This window comes from Populus euphratica, unplaced genomic scaffold, assembly GCF_000495115.2.
Source record: "Populus euphratica unplaced genomic scaffold, PopEup_1.0 scaffold932.1, whole genome shotgun sequence".
NCBI lineage: Eukaryota > Viridiplantae > Streptophyta > Magnoliopsida > Malpighiales > Salicaceae > Populus > Populus euphratica.
Genome location: NW_011500795.1, coordinates 65,914 through 85,445, shown reverse-complemented (window position 1 = coordinate 85,445; position 19,532 = coordinate 65,914). Strand labels below are relative to the sequence as shown.

Sequence of the window (19,532 nt, the reverse complement as noted above, 5' to 3'; positions counted from 1 at the left end):
TGGATGGTACCTTGATTTTTAAATTACTATTTTCCACCACCATGTCATAAATTTTTTCCACCACCCCTAATTTCCTATTACTTTTCTTCATGTCTGTATAGATTGTGAACATGGGATTCACTTTAAATAGTTGTATTATCATTTGCTTTAATAATTACCTATAATCGAAACTAACCTTATAATTAATTATAGTTCATTTTGTTCTCACTAGAAAAAAAATCTTGTGAAAGAAGGCTTTTTTAGTTTTTTTTTTTTGGCATGATACATGAACGTTTATATGATTTTGATGTTTTTAGCAATATTTTCTAGAATCAAACTGCATTTAATCTCACATAAAGTTGTGAACTTTTATAATTACATTGAATTGAGCATGAAATATTTGATTAGTTTTAGTTTCTCGTGCACCTACATTTTATAATTTTTTGTTTGCATGTTAGAAGAAGAAATTATCGTAATTTGCTAGGAGTTTCATTTGCATGTCAGCGACTTTAATTTGCATGCAGGCTGTGGTAGGAATACTGTCGTGGTCCTTATAAATGCAGACAAAGACAGATGTTTTGTCTTTGGTACAATAAGATTTGAAGACAGTCTATCCAGCGGTTGGTATCAATCATTAAGGTTTGCCAATGCAGATCATTCGGTAGGTATCTATCATTAGTCAATCAGTTAAGGCTAAAACGTGAATGTGGAAAAATGTCTCTATCGTTTTTAATCTCTTATGAGCTAGCAACCTGATAAGACACCTTTTGTCTTTCCCATCTTTGAGACATACGAGATTCCTTGTCCATATTTCATATTTATACCTCTTCGAGGAAAGTATGATACCTTACGCTAGGGTTTAGTGTTCAACTGGAACGTTGTTTGCCATGCCTAAATGGAGTAGGGCTTTCCATAATTTTGGCCCATTTCAGTTGTTAAAGCATTTCCTGTTTTGACTAAAAAACGCTCATATTCTCTGTGAACTCAACTCTTGAATCCCTTATCTGCATCACTGCATGGAGGACCAAAAAACAAAAGTTAGAATGGTCCTCGTCTAATCAATGCATTCTGCAAAAATATGGGCTCCTTTTCAGTCTTACTCTTTCGTATATAATTTTCTTAGTTCTCTTGTCTATCTCCTATAAGATTTAATAAACAAAAAAAGGAGGAAGACAAAAGCTTATTCTAAATGAAATGGATCACTAGGAGCAAATGATTTCAAGTTGAAATGATCAAGGAAACAGTTGATCTTTGTGTTCAAGTTGAAATGATCAAGGAAACAGTTGGTCTTTGTGTGTGTGTGTAAGTTGAAAAACCTACAGCTTGTGTTACGCTGCCAATTCAACAATCAGAATTGCCAAACTCTGAGATCAAGTGAAAAAAATCCTTGAGAACCAACTCATGAAAAAACAAGAAAACTGCCGTCAGCCAAGGCTTCTAGAATCTCTCAGTTTATCACTCTCCATGACTTTGCACTAGCTATAACTCAGTGTCGCATAATCGGATCATCAAATTAGACACCATTCTCCGAGCAAAAGGAATATAGCTCAAGCTGTACCTGAAACAGCTCAAACTGGGCAAATAAGTATTGCGAACAAAGCATTTAAAATGCCAAAAGAACTTCCTATTGTTAAACTCAGAGAAGCTATTGTAGAGACTAGAGATGTTGCCTGATACATAAGAAAAAAGGCTGAAAATCATATTTTGTGGTCTTTAGAGATGAAACAGTACATGGCTGGAACCATGTATTGTAGTCTCTGAAAAACGAAAAAGAGTGTGCTGTATAATTTCTATCCCAAATAGTCTGAACACTATTGTGTACTATGTACAATATTGCAAGACTTCATTGTACAATTCTAATCTTGTGTCCTTATCCCTTCCCATAAAACTGGTGAAATGGGCAAAAGTGAAAGACAAACTTACCAGATAAGGGCACAAATCTCGAATATGATGGCAAACACTGTTAAAATCTTGCTATGGATCTGCAACATGAAAAGAAAGTGCAGAAATGATTTAAAACTGCTACAATTTGAAAGTTTTTATTTTATTTTATTATATATATTTGAGAAAGGAGACTTAGGTGTGTTTTATTGTCAGATATTCAACACAATTGCAGTTCTCTAATATTTTAAAATTTGTTAATTATTCCCCTTTGGAGATGTCTTGTTCTCCAAATTGATCTTGAACACTTTTTTTTTCTCTACTAAAAGGAGGGGAAGCTTTAGCCCAAAAAAAGTTCACAATGGCCAGGATGTGAGATGGCAGGGCCATTTTAGTCTACCGCTCTGTTCAAACTAGAAGCTTTTCATGATTTGACCTCTTCTGAAATTTTGGTGAATTTGTGAGAGAGTGAGAGAAGGTCTTCTGAGAGACAGCACAAGGATAAAAGCATAGGGAATAGAAGCCCATCAGGAGGCATGAACAGAGTCGAAAATGGTTTCAAGTTTAACCACTTGGTTAAAATTCCAAGGAATCTCAATTTTTCAGAGACACAGGTAAAAGGAATCCTCAGCTTCATTTAGTCTGTCAATGAAGCAGAAAGCTTTCTGGTCAATTAACAATGTAAATAGATACAACGGTAGAAATTTATACCTAAATTCTACATTATTTAAATTTGAATCCATAACTCAGAATCAAAATGCCAACATGATGTAAATTCTTCTGTGGTAGATAAAAAAGAATGCAATGACAACTAAGGAAACGAAGGGTGAAAATGGAGAAAATATGACAGAGTACCAGAGAATTAGGAGAAGTGCAATTTTCTTTGAGGTAGCACTGAAGAAGAACCTTAATCGTTAACAAAAGGAATTCTTTTAATAACTTGAGGTGAAAATGGTTAGATGCACATTATCTTGTATGCTGCAGTACATAAACTAAGGATAACAGAACTTCTCATTTTAATTGCAAGAAAGTGAAAAGAAATGGGCATGATCCAGAATACTCATGTTTGGGATTGAAAATTTGAACAAACCAAGGATACTAACCCTATAGGTCATAAAAACAATCATGATTGCACTTTAATTTCCCAAGTTTTCTCTATCATTGAGGGGCACTACTATTATATTTGAAAAATGAATTGAAACTGTTGAAATACCAAGAGTGCACAAATGAGAGCCAGAACAACGCATCCGATGTATATAGCTGTTGCATAAATTCGGGCAGGGTCAAACATCATGCCTAGTTGTCGCTCAGTTCCAATAAGGAAGGCTGTGCTGCCATACACAAAATAAATTCAGAATGCAAATGACCTCAAGAAGGGCAACAATTCAGTTGATCTGAATTACAGATGATCTCAGGGATACTATCTGTGTGGAATCAATAAAGCTCTCTAACTTATGTAAACTCACTTCCAAATACACAATAACACACGACTGAGTAGGCTGGCAAAGTCCAACATGGAGTGCCAAAAAGCCTCAGATCAAAAGTGATAAAATTAACTAGTTTTTGCCAGATTATTCAAAGTGTTTATATTAAGAAAGAATTTAAATGAAGTTATGCCAGGCAACAATAACAACAATAAAAAAAGAAGCCCTTCCTTTGCTATGATGAATAAGAAGTGGTGTTTTTGTTTTTACACGTATGAAAGAAATATTACAAATCAGGGTGGCAAGGGGACTGGATATAAACTTGTGCCTGAACAAACCAGCAAATAGAGAGATTAAAAATAAAAGATTAAAATGCAATCTAAATTGAGTAAGAATGTCAATCTACCTTCCAACTGCCAACATATTGCCAAAGGTGAACAATAATGCAAATTTAATGGGCTTGGCGAACACAATCAAGGACTGCAACACAAACAGATTTTGTAAAGATATCAGCAATTTTAAGATGCCCACATGCTTCCATTGAAATACAGCTTTCAAAATGTCACAATAAATGATCACAAAAGCGAGTATGTTGTCTAACAGGATTATGACTCAAAATCAGTATACTCCTTCAACATGCTCAGATTCTCAATGTTCTATCATCCCACACTTTCCCTCAACTAATCTAAACTCACCTACTTAAGCAGGAAACAGAAGGGAAATACTATCTAGTAGTAATAATGGGACTTGAATGTCTACTTAAGCAGGAAACGAACGAGAACACCAATCAAGTGGTAATAATGGAACTTCAATGTATGAAAGATGCATAGAGTTTCTATGCTCAAAGAAAAGGAAGAAGGTTAACTTAGGAGTTAAAAATTTACAGATATTGGTAAGACAACACCTCTTTTGCAATTAGGCATGCTAACAATCTAAGCCAAGCAGAAGAACCTGACAAAATTTTCTCCAGATACATATCCTATTCATTTACTTCCCATTTCTTCGCAGCCTGAAACTAAATAATTTCATCACTAATAAAGTACAAATACATATCATTTTTAACCTCTAAGATGCATTCTAAACTATGATGCTGATTTTGAAATGCGATCTTCTTGTGATAGTTTGGCCCAATGATCTAATTTGATGATAGCTTACCAAGAATCTTTTCCATGGATGATAGAATGCATTATTAGAGAAAAAGGGCAACATTGAGAGAAGCTTTGAAAGAAAAGAAAAGAAAAGAAATGGAAATTGTTGGCGAGGGGGATCTATATATGGTCCATGCTTATAGGCTCCAGGCTGTTATAGACAGTCCAGAAATGATGATTGTCCAACATCTCCAACATGACAGGAATTCCCATATTCTTCTTGAGGCAAGTCTAGAGGACTGCTCCTCAGTGTTTATATGCCCAAGCTAACAACATATCAACCACCAACCAAAGGTATACTAACATCATCCCACGGGAGTGATGATTTGATACATGAGTTATATAAATGGTGCTTGTGGCATCCTGTTAACAAAATGCAGTAAATGTAGTGGAAGCATGTGAAAAGCAATGTGATCTGCAGATGCAGACAACTTGCCCCTCTTAGATGCCCTGATAGGGAAAATGAAAGTTTAATACTAAGCTTGCTATGGGACTGTTGTATTATGGAAAGTAGTCTAATAAATGACATACTACAATATGACAGTAATCCTTGTATAGTTGTATTAGATAATACGCCTCTATAAATTGGCCAAAGAATTACCCTATAAAAGTTTGAAAACCATTTGAATAGTCTAAACAAATTGAGCTGACAACATCAAATTAGTAGAGCATGAATTACAAAACCCAACAGACTGAACTGCAAAAGTTGAACATTTAATGAACTCCTCAGAAGCAATTCCACTTTTGTAGACATTCAGTAAAAGAAAGAAATTCGAAACCTTAGACACGGATATAAACACAGGAAGAAAATCTATAAGCTCCTTGCAATATTTGAGACAAGAATATTTCTACCATTAATTACTTCAAATTTTTTCTCTTCAAAAGCTAAATTTATTACATATTACCACTTCCAAAAACACATTAAATTTCAATCTCTAACATCGCATAAAGAACACATTTTATGCTTCAGTACAATCCAACAACAAACAAAAAGATAAACTTCAAACCGACATACCAGAAACATAAGAGCCAAACCAGCGACCAAAGAGGCAGCAAATGCATACATTCTCTACACAAACAAAAACCCAGATAGCCAAAAGGCTTTAGAAAATAAAAAATTATGAAAACTTTATAATCAAGAAAGATACAAGATTTGAGGTGGAATTAGAAAAACAAACCTGCGTACAAACCCAGATAGCCAAAAGGCTTTAGAAAAAAAAAAATATATGAAAACTTTATAATCAAGAAAGATGCAAGATTTGAGGTGGAATTGGAAAAACAAACCTGCGTAGGAGAAAGTGAACAAAGGCCATCTGATTCTTCTTCCAAGAAACTCTCTTCTCTCTCCTCATCATCACATGATAAGAACTGATTTAGCTTCCACATGGGTATTTTGTGGTAAAAATTTAAGCTTTTTCAATGCTTTTGCTCTTTTTTATTCTTTCTAACAACATTCTAAAATCTCCTGAAGACAAATTTTTTTTTTTTTTTTTTAAATCCCTGAAGAGAGAAGGCAGGAGAAAGTTCGCATTAAGCTGGCTAAGCAGCTTAAACAGCCCTCAATGAAAGGCGATGAGTCGTTCTAGTCCCTTTAATTTGGACATTTGGAGTTAAGATGCTCTGAGTTTGAATAAATTATACAAGCCCCCCTGAAAACCTGAATATTAATACCTTGACCACATAAATACAAGTTACAATTAACATCGAAAGTTTAATTGTAACGTTATAGTTTTTTTTTTTCTAAAAAAGATTATCCTAATATCTTTGATTTGAAATTTTTTATTTATGATTAATTTTATTTATTTTACCATTTCATTTATATTTCTGATGGTAAGATTTAAATATGATATTATATAAACATATTTAAAAATATCAAATTAAAAATGCTAAATATAATTGAATAACTGTGATTTTAGATGAGAAAAACTCAAAAAATAATTTAAAAATATCAATAAATGTATTTTTTTTCAAAGAATAATCTGCTATAAAGATTTATTAATCTACCATCTTCTTTAGTATATGGGATGAAAATTATCAGTAATGTTATTATTTTGAGAAGCAAGTCCTAGATTCTTTTAGTATGGGCCACGCTTTGAAAATTTTTAAGGTTTTCTACATTTATATTTACAAGTCATAATATTATATTTATAATTTTTAACACATTGATTATAACAAATTTTCTATCAGATATATACATAAAAAATGTATTCAATATTTATAAATTATTTTTTTTTTAATTTTTGCATCCCTTGCGCAAATTTAACCATTTTTATCCGTTCAAGGTGAAAGATAGGTCCATGACCCTTATCATGAAATAAGGATTTTACTATAAACTAATTATGTTTTTAATATTAAAAAAAAAATTACATCATTTGAAAAATAATAAGTTACTTCGTGTAATTATAGCAAAAATCAGGGCAAGCGCTGTAATTAAAAGTAAACTAAAACCAGAAACGACACCGTTATAATGTTTCGAACATTTCTCTTTGGACAATAAAGATAAAAATCGAACCTCGCTGAACCTCTCGCTTCTGCGACTTCTGTCAACTGAGAAGTGAGAACCCTAAACAAAACCACACTTAAATCCACTGCAAGTTTCACCGGAGCCGGAGGCAGAGACCGCGGCGAAGATGTCGTCGACTCTATTAGAGATGACTCGCGCCTCTCACGAGGAAGTAGAGAGACTCGAACGACTCATCGTTAAAGATCTCCAGAACGAACCAGCAAATAACAAGGACCGTCTTTTTCAAAGCCACCGTGTCCGTAACATGATTGACAATATCATTACCACTACTGAGAAACTGGTAATTCCTCTCTCTCTCATTAATTTACTTTAACAATAATTATAATTTTTAGTTTCTGGTTTTTATTTTTAATTTTTTTTTAATTTTTTAGGTTGAGATATACGAAGATAAAGATAATGCGAGGAGAGATGAGATTGCGGCGCTTGGAGGACAAACCGCGATGGGGACTAATGTGTTTAGTGCTTTTTATGATAGATTAAAAGAGGTAAGTTAATGTTTTTAATTGATTTTAATTAAGCAATTTATATGATGATTGCTGGTTGTTATGCAACTTGTGCTGTATTAATTGGTTGTAATTCTTTTTTTGTGTGAAGATTCGAGAGTATCATAGAAGGCATCCAGCAGCTCGGGTTGTTGATGCCAATGAGGATTATGAGGCAATGCTTAAAGAAGAGCCAGTAATTGAGTTTACAGGCGAGGTTAGTCTCTTTAATTTGTGCCACTTAATGGCTGTTTTAGCTTAGTTCAACCTGTTGGTATTTTTGGGCTGTAGTTTGACATTGTGAATGTTCGAAGAGTTTATGGTAGGCAACTGGAAATTAGGGTTGAGGTGGTTTATAGAATTTGAAGAAACTGGTCTGGGTTATTTTCATCTACTACTTTTTTGCTCAATAAATGAACTGACACCATTAGATGTTAGTGTCATATAATGTATATAGGATAATGGGGGCAGTAAATTAAGTAATGCGTTACAAAATCTTGAGATTCTGTTGGCATTTTCAAGTTCATCTACTGTGAGATTGGAGTGAGTAGTCTTTTCAGTTTGATACTTTAGGACATAGTTTCATATGCCAAGATTCAAAGTGTTCATGCTAGGTAACTTATAATTTATTAGTTGGAAAACAATTGTTTGCCTTTTTTCTACCAGAGACTTATCCTAATTATGTTGTATGAATTTTCCCTGCAATAACTAACACTATAGCTGGATTTATATTACAGGAAGCATTCGGGAAATACCTAGACATGCATGAATTGTATAACCAGTACAATAATTTAAAATTCGAGAAGCCTATTGAATACTCTACTTACCTTGACATTTTCTCCCAACCAAATATTGTACCCCGCAAATTGAAGTTTTCAAGGTAGACTCTCTCTCTCTGCGCCCCCCTGATTTTTTGATACATTTTTAGGTGTTATATTTTCCAGCATCTGCATCTCACTGTGATTTTTTTATCCAAATTTTAAATTCTGTTTTTGTTTCAATTTTCTTCAGGCAATACAGGGAATACATGGAGAATCTACTTGAATATTTAGTTTATTTTTTCCAGCGGACAGAGCCCTTGCAAGATCTTGATAGGATTTTTTCAAAGGTTTATTTTAAATGATTCTTTCTTTCTTTTTTAATTCTTTTGCTCATTGTTTATGATGCTGTAGGACACTTGCCTGCTTGATTCACCTAATGCTAACACTAGTGTCAAACAGTAATTTTTGCTTCTAAATGCCAAGTGCTGCTACAATTTTCTCATTTTTTTTTTGTATATAGAACAAAGAATTTTGACCATGCTTGGTTATAGCCAATTATGTACTTCATTTGACATTATAGGATTGTTATTGTTGTAGGTTACTACTGAATTTGAAGAGCAATGGGAAAATGACGCAGTTCAAGGATGGGAAAAGACCAGTCGAGAAAATGGGCATTTGTCAGCTGATCATACTGTTATTGATCTTGATTTTTACAGCACCGTTGAGGAGCTGAAAGAAGTGGGCCCTGAAAAATTAAAGGAGGTAAGCCATATAATTTTTTTTCTGGCTGCATAGTTTTTCCATCAAACGCTTTTTGCTTAAATGGAAATCTAAAATCATAGAGCATTCTCTTGCTTATTTACAGTAGTTTATGTTAATTTCAATAAACAAAGATGTACTTCTATATTACCAAGTGACAGCTGATAGTGACATGTTACCATTATCCTTATAGTGTTGAGTTTAAAGTGCTAGATGGGATGCTGTTATTAATCCACATTTCTTCAATGTTGATTGCTTTGACAATTTAACATGAAATACTCTGATATCAGACAGTGTGATTGACACTGGAAATTATTAATAATATCAAATGCAGTGCTGTGGAGTCACATTTCATGTCATTGATTGCTTTGGTAGTTTAACGAGAAATACTCTGGTATCGGACAGTTTGATCAACACTGGAAAATATTAATAATATCCAGTGGGTTGCTGTGGAGTCACAGAAGTTTGTAATAGAAAAGTATGCCACGACTTGGGCAATTGTTATTGTTCAGTTGCTTCATCAATGTTTCCAAGTTCATTCCATGTGCTGTAACAGTTTTTTTTTGCAGAATTCTATTTTGTTGGTTTTAGTTGTCCTTTCCAACTGCATATATTTTTAATTTGCTTGCTACATGTTTTCTGTCAGGCATTGGCTGCATTGGGGCTAAAGAGTGGTGGTACTTTACAGCAGCGTGCAGAAAGGCTTTTCCTCACAAAGGTTGGACTAGTTCTTTTACTATATACAAGCCTTATAAGTTGAGGAACAAAAGAGATCCAATGGATGTTCTCTTTTTCTCTAATTTCTTAGTTAAAAATTAATCTTTTTGTCAGGAGGGAATTTTTTTTCCATTTCATACTTGGTCAGTTCAGTGGTGAACATGAATTTATAATTTTGGGTAAGAGAAGATTGCATTAAAAATTTAAGAATTACCAAGTGTGATGGACAATAAGACTTCCTCCCAAAGAAGAGAGGAAACAGATATTTATAAAAGAGCAGCCCACTCATGCTGAATATTAGCCAAGGAAACTCCCCTAAAAGCAGTGCTTGAAGCTTGAACATGCAAAGACACACACGTGTTTGTTTGTTTGTTCTTATGTTAAGAGCCTCTCTAATCACATCTAACTTCAAGCTACGTTGTGGCATTTTATTTATGGAGTAGAATCCTCCCTATGGAACTATTCTTCAATTGGAGGATGCTTTGTTTCCTTAAGCTAGATTAGATTACTTCTCAACATGACTTGTTTTTTTTAAACAAAAATGTATCTTATTTGGTTCATCTCACATACATGCACGCATGTTTGTTTGTTTGTTCATATGGTAAGAGCCTCTCTAATTACATCTAACTTCAAGCTATGCTGTGTTATTTTATTTATGAAGTAGAATCCTCCCTATGGAACTATTCTTCAATCAGAGGATGCCTTATTTCCTTAGGCTGGATTAGATTACTTCTCTACATGACTTATTTTTTTTTTTAAAAAAAATGTTTCTTATTTGGTTTGTTTTGGCATTTTGTGTTTTATGTATTTATTTGTTTATTCTGTGCAGGACACACCTCTTGAAAAGTTGGACAAGAAACATTTTGTGAAAGGATCACGTGGATCAGAACCGAATGGGGGTGCTGCAACCTCAAAAGAAGTTGACAATTCAAAAGAAATTGCCCTGATGGAGGCCAAAATTAATAAATTGTGCGACTTGCTAGATGAGGTTAGCTGTGGTGCAAATGTACCCTGTTTCTCCTCCATTCTCTTGACCAGTATCAAATTAAGATTTAATTTTTTGCTTACCTACCAGATTTTTTGTATGTTTTAATAGTCTGCATTTGAATATTGACTGCATACGTGCCTTAAATAATTCTTTTTTGTGGTTTTTGGTAATTGATTTTTCTGTGACCTTGTGCAGACAATTGTACGAACAAAAGAAAATGTTGTGAAGAAGCAGGCTTTGACATATGATGAAATGGAAGCAGAACGTGAGGAGGTAAGTTGTCATAAGTCGCCACAATTTCTAAAGTGCTTTAGCATATAAAGTAGTGTGAATGACAACTTTTAACATAGCATTTCATATTAACATTCTATGTGCTTTTGGTACCCGGGCAAAATTGTAGCAAGCCATTTGCACCATGATGATATTAGATGATCAAACCCTATTGCAATCCAGTATAAGCAGAATATTTTTTTTCTCTTGTAGTGGGCAGGGTATGCTAATGCATTATTGCCAACTATGCATGATATAGCTGCATATAAAGAACAATTTGTAATACAAAGCAGCAAGACCATTTGCATGAACTTTTTCTTACTGTCTGCATAAATTGGACGTCTGATTGTTATTGTCCAAGAAATTAGACTTGAGTGTTTCGGCTTGCTGGCAATAATTGATAATGTGATTTTGAAACTGATGCAGGAAGAGACACAGGCTGACACTGAAAGTGATGATGATGAGCAACAGATTTACAATCCTCTCAAGTTGCCAATGGGTTGGGATGGGAAGCCTATACCTTACTGGCTGTATAAACTTCATGGTCTTGGTCAGGTACGTTTCTTATTAATTGTAGAAGCCCGTTGTTGTTGTTTAAGTAGCATATCTCATAACTGGTTTCTTCCATGCGTATTCTGTTTCTTTCGGCTATTTGGTAATAAAGTTTTTTCTCTCTACATTAGGGAGTAGTTTTCTCTGCTGTATATTGTTTTCATTTTCCCAGGTGTATTTGATTGATTGTGAGGAAGTTTTCATTTTCAAGTGCAATAAGTAATGTATTATCCATCATTATAATGCATCTAATAATTCTCTAGTTATATTAGTTGTTTAGTGGAGGTTCTTTTTATGGTGTAGTTATAGTATTCAATAGTTTCTTTGGTTAGAGGATCTCAATTATTTTTCTGCATGTCAGGAATTTAAGTGCGAGATATGTGGGAACTATAGTTACTGGGGTCGTAGAGCATTTGAGCGGCATTTCAAGGAATGGCGTCATCAGCATGGAATGCGTTGCCTTGGCATCCCAAACACCAAGAACTTCAATGAGATCACATCAATTAAGGTGCGTCCATTCTCAGACATTTTTCTGAAATCTGAACCATTCTTTGTTAAATGCCTTTTATTTTGCCCATTCAAATCAAACTCCTAAATCTTTTTTTAGCGTGAAATTCTTAGTGCTGATTTTGCATGTTAGTTTCAAATCTAACTCCCGCTTTCATTTATTCACTGGGCTCTTTTTGTCTAAGACTTAAATTTTCTTTTTCTTTTTGTTTTTTTTCAGGAAGCACAAGAATTATGGAAGAGGATACAAGAGCGGCAAGGAGTGAACAAGTGGCGCCCAGATCTCGAGGAAGAATACGAGGATAAGGAGGGTAACATTTACAATAGAAAGACATACACTGATCTCCAGCGCCAGGGACTGATTTGAAGTGCAATATATTGCCAGAGAAGCATCTTAATTTTGAACGGTGAGAGTGACCTACCCAACCCAGTGCTGGGAAAATCATTTGCAGTTCTCAAACATTGTAACAACTTTGGCATGGCTTTGTAAAATGGATGTATTCATCTGCTAGCATGTAGTCCATAAATTTTACTTGTCAAACCGGACTAAATGAAATCGTAAAGATGAATTTCAAATTGATTTGCCTCACTTTGTATAATTGAGTTACAGTTTCATTGCTCATAGATCTCTTTGGATGTCATAGATTTGTGTTTATGCATGGGCGCGAATATAATTTATTGCCTGAAGTGGCAAATCAGCTGGTTGGGATTAAGGTATTTAAATTTTCTTATCCTGTAATTACTGGCATATGATCGGCTTGCGATAAAAAGTTCTGAAGTTGCTTTGATATTATTTGGTAGTGGAGTTGTAATTATTTTTTGAAGTATTTGTTATTTAAAAATTATTTTTGATATCGGTATATCAAACAGATATAAAAAATATAAAAATATTAATTTAAAATAAAAAAAATTTATAAAAAGTGATTTTTTAAAATATTTTTATTCTTTAATACATGCAACTTTCTTTGATACTTGCAACTTGAGTTGTGCGGCAAAGTAACAAAGATACCTAAGCTTAATGATCCTGGAATCTAGTAAGGCATGGATAATATTGTGAGGATCAATTTTAGATGTCACTAGCTTTAGTGTGGGTTAGGTTATTTTTTTTCTAATCTAAAAAAATAATTTGTGGGTTAGATTATTATTCTTTCTAACCTAAAAAAATAATGTTAAAACATTAGGAAGTCAAAACTTATTTCTGATAGACAATATTTTTAAAATATTTAAATGGTGTATGTTGGAAAATATTTTTTTCAAAAAAAATATTAAAATAGAGGCATATTAGATTGATCTAAGCTAATAATAGTTAACAAGTGAAATTTGCAAATTGAGGTGAGAGATTATTATAAAACCATAAAATTTATATTGAAACAAATTAAAAATCTTAGTTATAATGAAACAAATATGGAAGGTTACAAGAAAAAAATATAATTTAAAAAACAAAAAAAAATGATTCTATGATGGCGGATGAAACATTGTAGGAAAAACAAAGTTGAGACAACACTAGGATTTCTAAAGAAGAAAAAAAAATTTGAGATTTGAGTTATTGAGTTTAATAAGTTTAGTTAATTCATGAACCAAAAAAATAATTTTAATTTAATAATATAAAAAACCAAGAAAACTTGAACGAATCTTGGGTTAATTTTATAAAACCATAACCTTTGAAATGTTAGATTCAAGCTCAATAAAAAAGCTCATTAATTCCCAACCAATTTAATATTAAATGATAAAATAAAATAAAAATTAGTCTACAAAACATGTAAAGGCGTAAAAATAACAATAAAAAAATAGAGATCAAATCTAATAAAAAAAATTAGAGGGTGAAATTGTAGAAAAAAAAAATCTATAAATCATCCCTTATAAAAAAAAAATAACAATTGTCGCACTCAACATCGTGGTGGCCTTAAAAATTTATCATGAAAAGAATGGATTTCTGACATCTTGTTCTTTAACGAGGAATGATCTTATTTAAGGAGTCGTCACTTAGTATTATGGTCACTAAAAATCCTGACTAATTAGCAAAGATTCTATGGTATGAGACTGGTTATGCGAAAGAAAAGATATTATCACTCCTTAAACGTCCTATTTGAGGCAGACTATATTGCTAATATTTTGTTAGTTTATGTTATATGGTTTGTATATGATATTCCTGACTCTAGTGCCAACGAATATTGAATTATGGATACTTCTAACCCTGACATTATTAAATATTATGTAGTTATAAAATAAAATAAATTTAAATTCATATTTTTATTATTGACTTTAGTGTCAATGAATAAAAATAAAAATAAAAATTATTTTTATGTATACATATTTTTTTATTTTTATGTAGCTAAAATAAAATAAAATAAAATTAGTTTATGATAACAATTAAAAATAATAAGGACTAAATATGAGAGATGGAAAGATTAATGAATGATGAAATTAAAAATAATTTTCAATTTGAAATGATATTTTTAAATAAAAAAGTTATAATTAAAAGAATAATGACTAAATTTAAAGGGAAAACAAATTAAAGGGTTGTTGTGAATGTTTTTTAGAGACAATGTTCAAATCAAGGTGGATAAAAGAGAAATGAAGAAGGAAAAAAAGGAAAGAAAACCAAATTGGATGGAATTACTATGCATGTAGTGTCTAAGAAGAAAGAGAATATTGAAACAAATCACTTGACGTGATGGAACATTGGTTTTGATCCTCGGAGATAGCTACACGCACCACTTGAAGGCAATAAAGGGTTGACGCATGCAACACAAGCATCAATAATTTTTTTGTTTTTTATTATATTTATTAAATTACCTTCTTGCCCCTAGGATAAAATAATTATTATGAAAAGAACATTTATGAAATTAAAAAAAAAACCCTAAAGTCATACTCGGAGAATTTTGATTCCAAGGGCAAGGGCAATTGGATCATTATAGTGTTCTTTAAAAGTAAAAGACCAAAAATGTCTCTAAATTATAGTTAAGTATGTTTTTTCTTTTAAGGGTATTCAAGTAATTTTAGTATATAAATGTTTTTTTTTGTAAAGATCAAAATGGAACGATTGTTTTATCTTCCACAAAAAAGCAAAGAAGTAATATTACTATTTTAATTTATAATAAATTATAACTTTGTTATAGTAGTACTTTCATCGCACCATTTAGGTTTTTTTTAATATTTTATTCTGTAAGATATAAAATGATCAAAATAAAATAAAAATCATTTCATTTCCTAAGATAAATCAACCAAGATTTCCTAAATTATTCAAAGATTTATAGTAAGACATGACGTGAACTATGTGATTTTTTTTAGTTGAGTTTTTTTTTTATATAAAATTGTGAAATCAAGTGATATAATAAAAAAATTATAAAAAAATAATAATTTAATTTTGATATGCATCAAGAAAATAAAATATATTAAATATTTTTTAAAACTTTATTATCTTAGTTTTAGGATAGAAATTCTATAGATTCAATTTTAATTAATAAAAAATTGATACAAAGTTGAAAACAAATGTAGTGTTACAAAATGTATAAAACTTGGGTTAGATATTTTTCATGGGTACAAAATCCATTATTATTTCTATTTCTGATCAAACAAAATAAAAACAATACAAATAAATATAATTACAATGATTACAAAAATATTATGTTAATATATAGTCAAATTGCTAGAAAATTGATCATAGACGAATAATCTAACAACTAAAATTACATCATCTATTGCAAGGGCATACAACTAGTTAATTATGCTTTGGATGGGAAAGCCAATTAGGAGTTTAGCTTGTATAATAATTTCTATGATCTTAGAAGTTATGTATTATTTATTGGAATTGCTTTTTCCTCCTAAGAAAATGTTTATCTCGGACAAAACGTTATAGCATTTTACTTTATTCTTGGAAGAAAATGCTCATGTACAATTCTAGACTTTGACTACAAATATTTACTTTCAACCTAAAAAGATTTACTTCTTTCTTTAACTTTATAAGTTAAAACAGTAAGATCTATTCAACATAATTTATTTTTATGAATGTACCAAGTAAATATATAAAATATGTTTTTGAAATCCTCATGGTTTTTTTTTTAATTTTCATTTATTTTTATCATGACCAGAAAATTAATAAATACAAACAGAAATACCAATAAATTTTTTTTATTAATATTTTATAGTAATTTTTACTGATCAAATTTTTTCATCGCTAACTCTGTCAGCAAATTTGACAAAAATATATTATCAGTATATATAAGAGAATCATTTTCAAAAAATAAAAATTAAATAAAAGTTAAATAGCACTGTAAGTTTTTATAAATAAATTTCTATTGTCAATGTGTCTTAAAATGACATTATTTTCACAACAAATTTTAACCATAGGATTAAGTGAAATCCATTCAGCCGTTCTTTGCTTCATTTGCTGCTCTACTCTTATGCATTACCTTGCTTGTAGTGCATCCATATTTCTTAACCATGATCGGTGCCACCATGCACGATCACGTTATTAGCAATGAGACAGAAAGGCTCTCTTTGCTTGCCATCAAGAATCAGACTGATAATGATCCAATACAAGTCATATCTTAATGGAATACATCTCTCCATTTTTGCTAATGGAGCGGTGTTTCATGCACTCGCAGGCATCGAAGAGTTACCATGTTGGGCTTAAGGTAACAAAGTTCGTCAGGAGAAACCTATCTCCTTCAATTGGAAGCCTCAGTTTCTTCGAATCATCGATAGCACAAACAACAGTTTCAAAGGGGTGGAGTGCCACGTGAAGTCGGTCGCTTGTTTGGGTTGTAGGAGTTGGAGTTGACAAACAATTCCTTGCAAAAACACATGGCGGCTAGTCAATCGAGTTGTTCAAATTGAAAATCCTTGGCTTTGCTTCATGTTTTGATCCTGATGTTCTTGTTTTTTTATTTTTATTTTTTAATTTGTTTCTTAAGGAAGCTCATCAGTCAAGTACTTTAGGTACGTAGTCCTTTCGGAACTAGATGGTATTGCCGAAGGGGCTGAGGGATATTGTTGATCATGCCCTCCTTTGGAACTAGAAGGGAAGGAAGCATCCAGCAGCAATAGCCGGAAACAAGAAAAGGTGCACAGTACGCGCAATGTCCTTACTTCTATACTTGAGATTGGTGTTGCATGTTCAGAAGAATCACCAAGAGAACGAATGAACTTATGCAATGTTGTTAAGGAACTACACCTAAATCTGAAAGGACAGAATAACCTCAGACAACGAGCTAGCATTGCATATTCTTTCTTAACTCGTCCTTCTCACCTAATATGAAACACTCTGACAGACATCAGTGATCTGTTCAGCTCAATGTAGAGTCCTACAGGTGTTTACTGTTAAAACTACACCATAGCTTGGGAAACTTGTAATATTTTATTGCTTCGTCAATGTGTCCAAGTACCTTTCATGATTTTTAACAGTTTTAATTACTTGCATAATTCTTTTTGGCTGGCAGTCATTGGCTGCATTGCTAAGTGGTAAAAATAATATTCGAAATTAAACAGAAAATAATTAAAATAGCAAAAAACAACAACTTCATTGGTCTAATTTGAAAGCTTCCTGAGATTTCATGGGTAATTAAAATGTGTTATAGCTCATGGGCATATCCGCCAAATCTATAGAATTAAATTAAGCGTTTAATATGTCTGACCTTCTTCACAGCTTTGTCATGTCTTTCTGTTTTATAGATGCTTTGGCAACACATTTCACCTCGGTTTCTTGCCCTAAAAAAAAGAAATTCGTAACATGAAAAGATCATCATGAACAAGTCTAAAATATCTCTGTTTTTTCCCTCACATTTCACTGATTAATAGCATTCCGTTTTCTGCAGAAAAATCATTTAACTGTGATTATGAGAAGGTACTTTTAACAATTTTGCTCATGAGCTGGAAAGTACAACTGCAAAAGATTTGTAAGAAAATAATTACGCAAACAGCTTCTCATCCTTCTAGCCAGTGAAATTATGAAGGCGAGGAAAACAAGCTGAGGCAGAAAATCCAACAAAGCATGAATTCCCTTTGCTGGAACTATAAAACATAAGCAAGAGAAAAGGCTGAGATGGGCAATATCGCCTCTGAGAGAATTTAATCAGTAATTATCGGTAATTAATATGCTAAGGATAGTCTTTAATTCTTAACTGCGCATTGCTGATTAGGGCATGCTTCGAAACTGTTAGAGATTCCAATTGATGATATTTTGATAATTGCTTATTTGAAGCTAAGTATATTTATATAATATTTAAAAAAGTTTGACAAATTATTTATATCTACAGGAAAGATTTATATTATTAGAGATAGAAAAAAAATACAATACAAATACATGAAGGAGAAAAATCACTTTCACTCAATTCAACTCACATCTCTTATTGCTCTCTTATTGCTGTACTTGCAGCTGCAGCCATTAGCAGCCCTTAACTTTCTCTCTTGATCTCTTACATTCTGCACTCTCTTTGTCACTCATTTTATTGCTTTCTTGATACTTATTTATAGGCAAGAATGGTGCCACCAGCTCCAGCTCATCTTCAATAATGGTGGCCACCTAACCTTTACTTATTTTGTGACTTTCGGTTGCTGCACCAGCAACTCTCTTTGACTCTCACAACTGAATTTTTTTCTTTGACAATGGTAGCCATCTTTTTCTAGAAGATGGGCTGCAAATGCTACCATATAAGTGGCAATATCCCAATAAACACCTTATTTGCCATTAATATAGGGCAATTATCCTTCTGCTTCTTTATCACATACTTGCATCCTGCAGCTCTTCCAAGCTTACCATTCTGAGAGCATCTTTGACCAAGTTTATAAGTACTTGCCAAATCTTTCAATCACTAGAGTCACCCAAGCACCCTTTTGCTCACTCTAAAGGATCACTTCAACCAGTGATCTACTATATCTCATCTGAAGAATGATAATGCTTGTCTCTATGACACAACTTTCTCCTTTGAACGTATCAACCATGTTTAGTTTGAAATGATTTTTTTAAGCTTTACTCTAAGGCTTACAACACCCTCTCAAACAAAAATTTCTATTTCCAAGTGTGACAATCATTATCTGAGTATCTCAATATGATCACTTGCTCATCACTTTTCCAAGAGCTACTCATTTATAATTTTAGAAACTTTTATTTTTGAGCAAAAATCAAACACCACTTTAAACCAAATGCTCTGATACCAATTGTTGGAGATTCCAACTAATGATGTTCTAATAGTTGCCCATTGAATGCTAAGCACACTGACACAATATTTAATGTAGTTCGGCAAATTGCCTACATCCACAAGAGAGATTCATATCATTGGATATAGAGAAAGGATACAACACAAATATATGAAGGAAGAGAATCACTTCCACTCTACTCAACTCTCATCTCTCATTGCTGCATTTACGGCTGTTACCATTGGCAGCCCTTCACTTTCTCTCTTGGTCTCTCACGTTATGCACTCTCTCGCACACTTATTTTGTTGCTCTTTTAATGCCTATTTATAAGCAAGAATGGTGCCACCAACTCTAGCTCATCTTCAATAATGATGGCCACCTAACGTTTACCTACTTTGTGACT

The 19,532-nt window shown here is 32.5% G+C and overlaps 2 protein-coding genes across 6 annotated transcripts; one reads left to right on the top strand and one right to left on the bottom strand.

Annotated features, from left to right (window-relative positions):
- Positions 1-759: 759 nt before the first annotated feature.
- LOC105116396 (vesicle transport protein SFT2B-like) lies at positions 760-5,952 on the bottom strand. 5 transcript variants are annotated; one of them, XM_011013740.1, is made up of 7 exons: positions 5,717-5,952; positions 5,448-5,501; positions 3,691-3,764; positions 3,327-3,391; positions 3,074-3,186; positions 1,903-1,961; positions 760-991 (listed from the first exon to the last, which is right to left on the bottom strand). In XM_011013740.1, the coding sequence occupies exons 1-7, from the start codon at positions 5,816-5,818 to the stop codon at positions 964-966; spliced, it is 495 nt and encodes a 164-aa protein (XP_011012042.1). In that variant the 5' UTR covers positions 5,819-5,952; the 3' UTR covers positions 760-963. The 5 variants fall into 5 exon arrangements, with proteins under 5 accessions (XP_011012042.1, XP_011012041.1, XP_011012046.1 ...); XM_011013739.1 differs by lacking the exon at positions 760-991 and adding an exon at positions 1,247-1,537; XM_011013744.1 differs by lacking the exon at positions 760-991 and adding an exon at positions 1,247-1,537 and having other exon boundaries at positions 5,448-5,518; positions 5,717-5,800.
- Positions 5,953-6,922: 970 nt separating this feature from the next.
- Positions 6,923-12,614, top strand: LOC105116395 (splicing factor 3A subunit 3-like). Its single transcript, XM_011013738.1, has 12 exons — positions 6,923-7,236; positions 7,328-7,441; positions 7,551-7,655; positions 8,176-8,318; positions 8,450-8,546; positions 8,797-8,961; positions 9,605-9,676; positions 10,505-10,663; positions 10,859-10,936; positions 11,360-11,488; positions 11,847-11,993; positions 12,213-12,614. Exons 1-12 carry the CDS (start codon positions 7,063-7,065, stop codon positions 12,357-12,359), a joined length of 1,530 nt encoding a protein of 509 aa, XP_011012040.1. The 5' UTR covers positions 6,923-7,062; the 3' UTR covers positions 12,360-12,614.
- Positions 12,615-19,532: the final 6,918 nt, after the last annotated feature.

What these genes read in the sequence shown, in the direction of transcription:
- LOC105116396 (XM_011013739.1), bottom strand. Translation starts at nt 5,818, where the DNA reads ATGTGGAAGCTAAATCAGTTCTTATCATGTGATGATGAGGAGAGAGAA. An exon ending in GTTTGGCTCTTATGTTTCTG is followed by an intron (nt 3,765 to 5,447) that starts GTATGTCGGTTT and finishes TTTGTGTTGCAG; the next exon opens with TCCTTGATTGTGTTCGCCAA. An exon ending in AATATGTTGGCAGTTGGAAG is followed by an intron (nt 3,392 to 3,690) that starts GTAGATTGACAT and finishes TTTTGATCTGAG; the next exon opens with GCTTTTTGGCACTCCATGTT.
- LOC105116395 (XM_011013738.1), top strand. Translation starts at nt 7,063, where the DNA reads ATGTCGTCGACTCTATTAGAGATGACTCGCGCCTCTCACGAGGAAGTA. An exon ending in CGCAAATTGAAGTTTTCAAG is followed by an intron (nt 8,319 to 8,449) that starts GTAGACTCTCTC and finishes AATTTTCTTCAG; the next exon opens with GCAATACAGGGAATACATGG. An exon ending in ATGAGATCACATCAATTAAG is followed by an intron (nt 11,994 to 12,212) that starts GTGCGTCCATTC and finishes GTTTTTTTTCAG; the next exon opens with GAAGCACAAGAATTATGGAA.